The 2666-nt window shown below is 42.2% G+C and overlaps 1 protein-coding gene across 1 annotated transcript; it reads left to right on the top strand.

Moving 5' to 3' along the window:
• The first annotated feature begins 806 nt into the window (after positions 1-806).
• On the top strand, positions 807-2457 carry GPR15 (G protein-coupled receptor 15). Its single transcript, XM_009557039.2, has one exon. The coding sequence runs from the start codon at positions 825-827 to the stop codon at positions 1926-1928; it is 1104 nt and encodes a 367-aa protein (XP_009555334.1). The 5' UTR covers positions 807-824; the 3' UTR covers positions 1929-2457.
• Positions 2458-2666: the final 209 nt, after the last annotated feature.

The raw sequence follows: 2666 nt of genomic DNA, 5'->3' as shown, positions 1-2666 counted from the left end.
CCTGCACGGGATTGGGAACATCAAGTCAAGCTTCAAATCGCAGAAGAATATACGGTACACTGGAAAAGTGTCCTCTATGTTTCAAATACATTCATAAGGCTAAGTGTGGGGAGCCCAAGGCTAAGGAAACTGGAGGGGCTGCAGGGCAGGAATGGGGCACTGGCAGGGCAGTGGAGAGCCTGGGACTAATACAGAACAACTAACTACAGGGTAGAACTGAGAAGGTAGTTTTACAGGTTTTTCCTTAAATATGTTTGTATGAGTGAATTACTCTCGCCAGAAAACAACAATCATAAATTGACAAAGAAAGTAAAATCTTCTAAACCTCAGAAAAATTGAACTTGTCCTGTAAAACAATTTATAGAAAATGTTTTGAATAAAGCTAAAGAATGCGGCACCAAAACTGATATCTCTGACTTCTTAGCTAGTACAGTCTCAAACCTCTGCAAACTAGCAATATCCTGTCCTAAAAAATAAAAGGTTCAGAACCTTGAAAAATACCTTCCCTCCCGCCAAAATAAAAGCAACTCCCAAACCTAGTTCGCTTATACAGGCAAATGCAAATAAAATCAGTTAAACTAAACCTGATTTTTTAAAAAAAAAGAAGAATGTGTTTCTTCTGGAGACAGGGTTTTGACTAATCAGCGACTCTTGTTGCTTGTCCATTAGATATGTGATTGGCTAAAAGTATATGGATGACTCCCCCAAAAACCACTTTTCTCCTCCTCCCTCCCCCACTCCTCCCCCCTCACTTGCTAACATCTTTTTAAAGATAACCTTGAGGGCAAGGGTATGGGGAGCTCAGAGCCCTCCTCAGAGTGAGGATGAGGACAGCTTGGCCAGAAATGGAACTCACGGAGCTTTCACCTGTGACTACAGTCACTTTCAACTATGACTACTATGATGACAACTGCCATTATCAACATCTGCAACATATGTCTACTTTCCTCCCTGTCTTGTACACTGCTGTGTTCCTGGTGGGCATTGTTGGCAACTCGATCCTGATAGTAGCCTTGGTCTTCAAGCGAAGGGTCCAGAGGCTGATAGACGTCTTTATCATCAACCTTGCTGCATCTGACTTCATCTTCCTCATCACACTGCCATTCTGGGTGGACAACGAGGCATCGGATGGGAACTGGAGGGTAGGATCTTTCCTCTGTAAGGCCAGTTCCTATGTGATCTCAGTCAACATGTACTCCAGCATCCTCCTCCTCACTTGTATGAGTGCTGACCGGTACCTTGCTATCATGCATCCCTCTGTCGCTAGGCAAGTGAGAACAAGATCCTATTCCATTGGACTCTGCATCTGCATCTGGTTATTATCCTTCTGCTTAGGGATGCCAACCCTTTTGTCCAGAGAACTGAAGAAGCAATATGGAAAGACTTACTGCACAGACAAAACGGTGACAGAAACCAAACAGGTCATGTCACTGATGCTTTTAATCCTGGCCTTCTTTTTCCCACTGTTAGGTATCTTAACCTTTTACTGCTCCATTACCAGAAGACTCTGTGTGCATTATCAGAGAGCTGGGAAACATGATAAGAAACTGAGAAAATCCATCAAGATCGTCTTCATTGTAGTGGCGGCTTTTGTTATCTCTTGGGTTCCCTTCAATCTTTTCAAGCTTATGGCCATCCTGTTGGGGCTCCTGAAGCAGTCTGATTGTTTTACCGACATGGTTGCCCAGCTCGGCATGAAGGTGAGCAGCCCTTTTGCTTTTGCCAATAGCTGTGCCAATCCTTTCATTTACTATTGCTTTGACAACTACATCCGCAGAGCCATGCTTCGGTGCTTGTGCCCACGGGTGAAAACCAGCATCAGCAACAGCAACTCTGATACTCTGGACACTCGCCTGAGCCAGTCCTTATCCAATTTTGTTGCAGGGGAGTATGCCACTAGGAAGAGGAAGCGCTCTGTGTCCTTCTGACTGGGAGGCAGGACTGAAGAGGAAGGAACTTTTCTTTCCAGTGATGGCAGGAAAAGAATAAAGTGAGATAAACTGAAAAAAAGAAATGAGTGACAGAGACAGAGGTGCAAGCATAATGCAGCCAGCATTTCAAGTGCAAGGAATGCTACTTGCCTTTCAACGCAGACAGATGGAATAGGAAATCTTAACCACAGAATTACAGTTCACAACGATTGCTGTGTTACTGCATGGTGTAGATCTGAAACTCACACCGAGAAACATCCACAAATACTTACACTGGAAACCCAAAGTGCTACAAACTACAGAAAGGAATCACGTGATTCAGTAAAGCCGCTCTGAGGCAAACTTTGAACTTAAATGTACATAGGTTTTTATTCTCCGCAGAGCAAGAAAAACAACACAACAGAAGTGTTTCTTCTCTTTGGCTCCTAGCTTGCCCACAAATGTGTCACAATGTCCTTAAAATAACCTGATTTGATTCTGGTTTTATGGAGGTTTTCTAACTTTAGAAATGGAATATTTAATGAATTTGTGTGTTACTGGTTCTCTCATAACCTAAGTCTTGTGCATTTTTCTTGAAGTCTCATCTTCTTGAATATGGCATCAAATGTTAGTTTTAATCACAATAATTAAAGTAAGTTTCTAGCCCTAGTGAGTTCTGGAAAAAAAAAAAAAAGATAACTTGAAAGCAGAGAAACTCTAAGACAATCAAATGAAATCCTAAAGGAAAAAAAAAAA

This window comes from Cuculus canorus, chromosome 1 (genome assembly GCF_017976375.1).
Source record: "Cuculus canorus isolate bCucCan1 chromosome 1, bCucCan1.pri, whole genome shotgun sequence".
Taxonomy (NCBI): Eukaryota; Metazoa; Chordata; class Aves; order Cuculiformes; family Cuculidae; genus Cuculus; species Cuculus canorus.
Note: the sequence above shows the minus strand (reverse complement) of the source record. Positions and strands in the feature narration are given on the sequence as shown.

Bases quoted from the DNA above. Each gene is read 5' to 3' on its own strand.
- GPR15 (XM_009557039.2), top strand. From the start codon at position 825: ATGAGGACAGCTTGGCCAGAAATGGAACTCACGGAGCTTTCACCTGTG.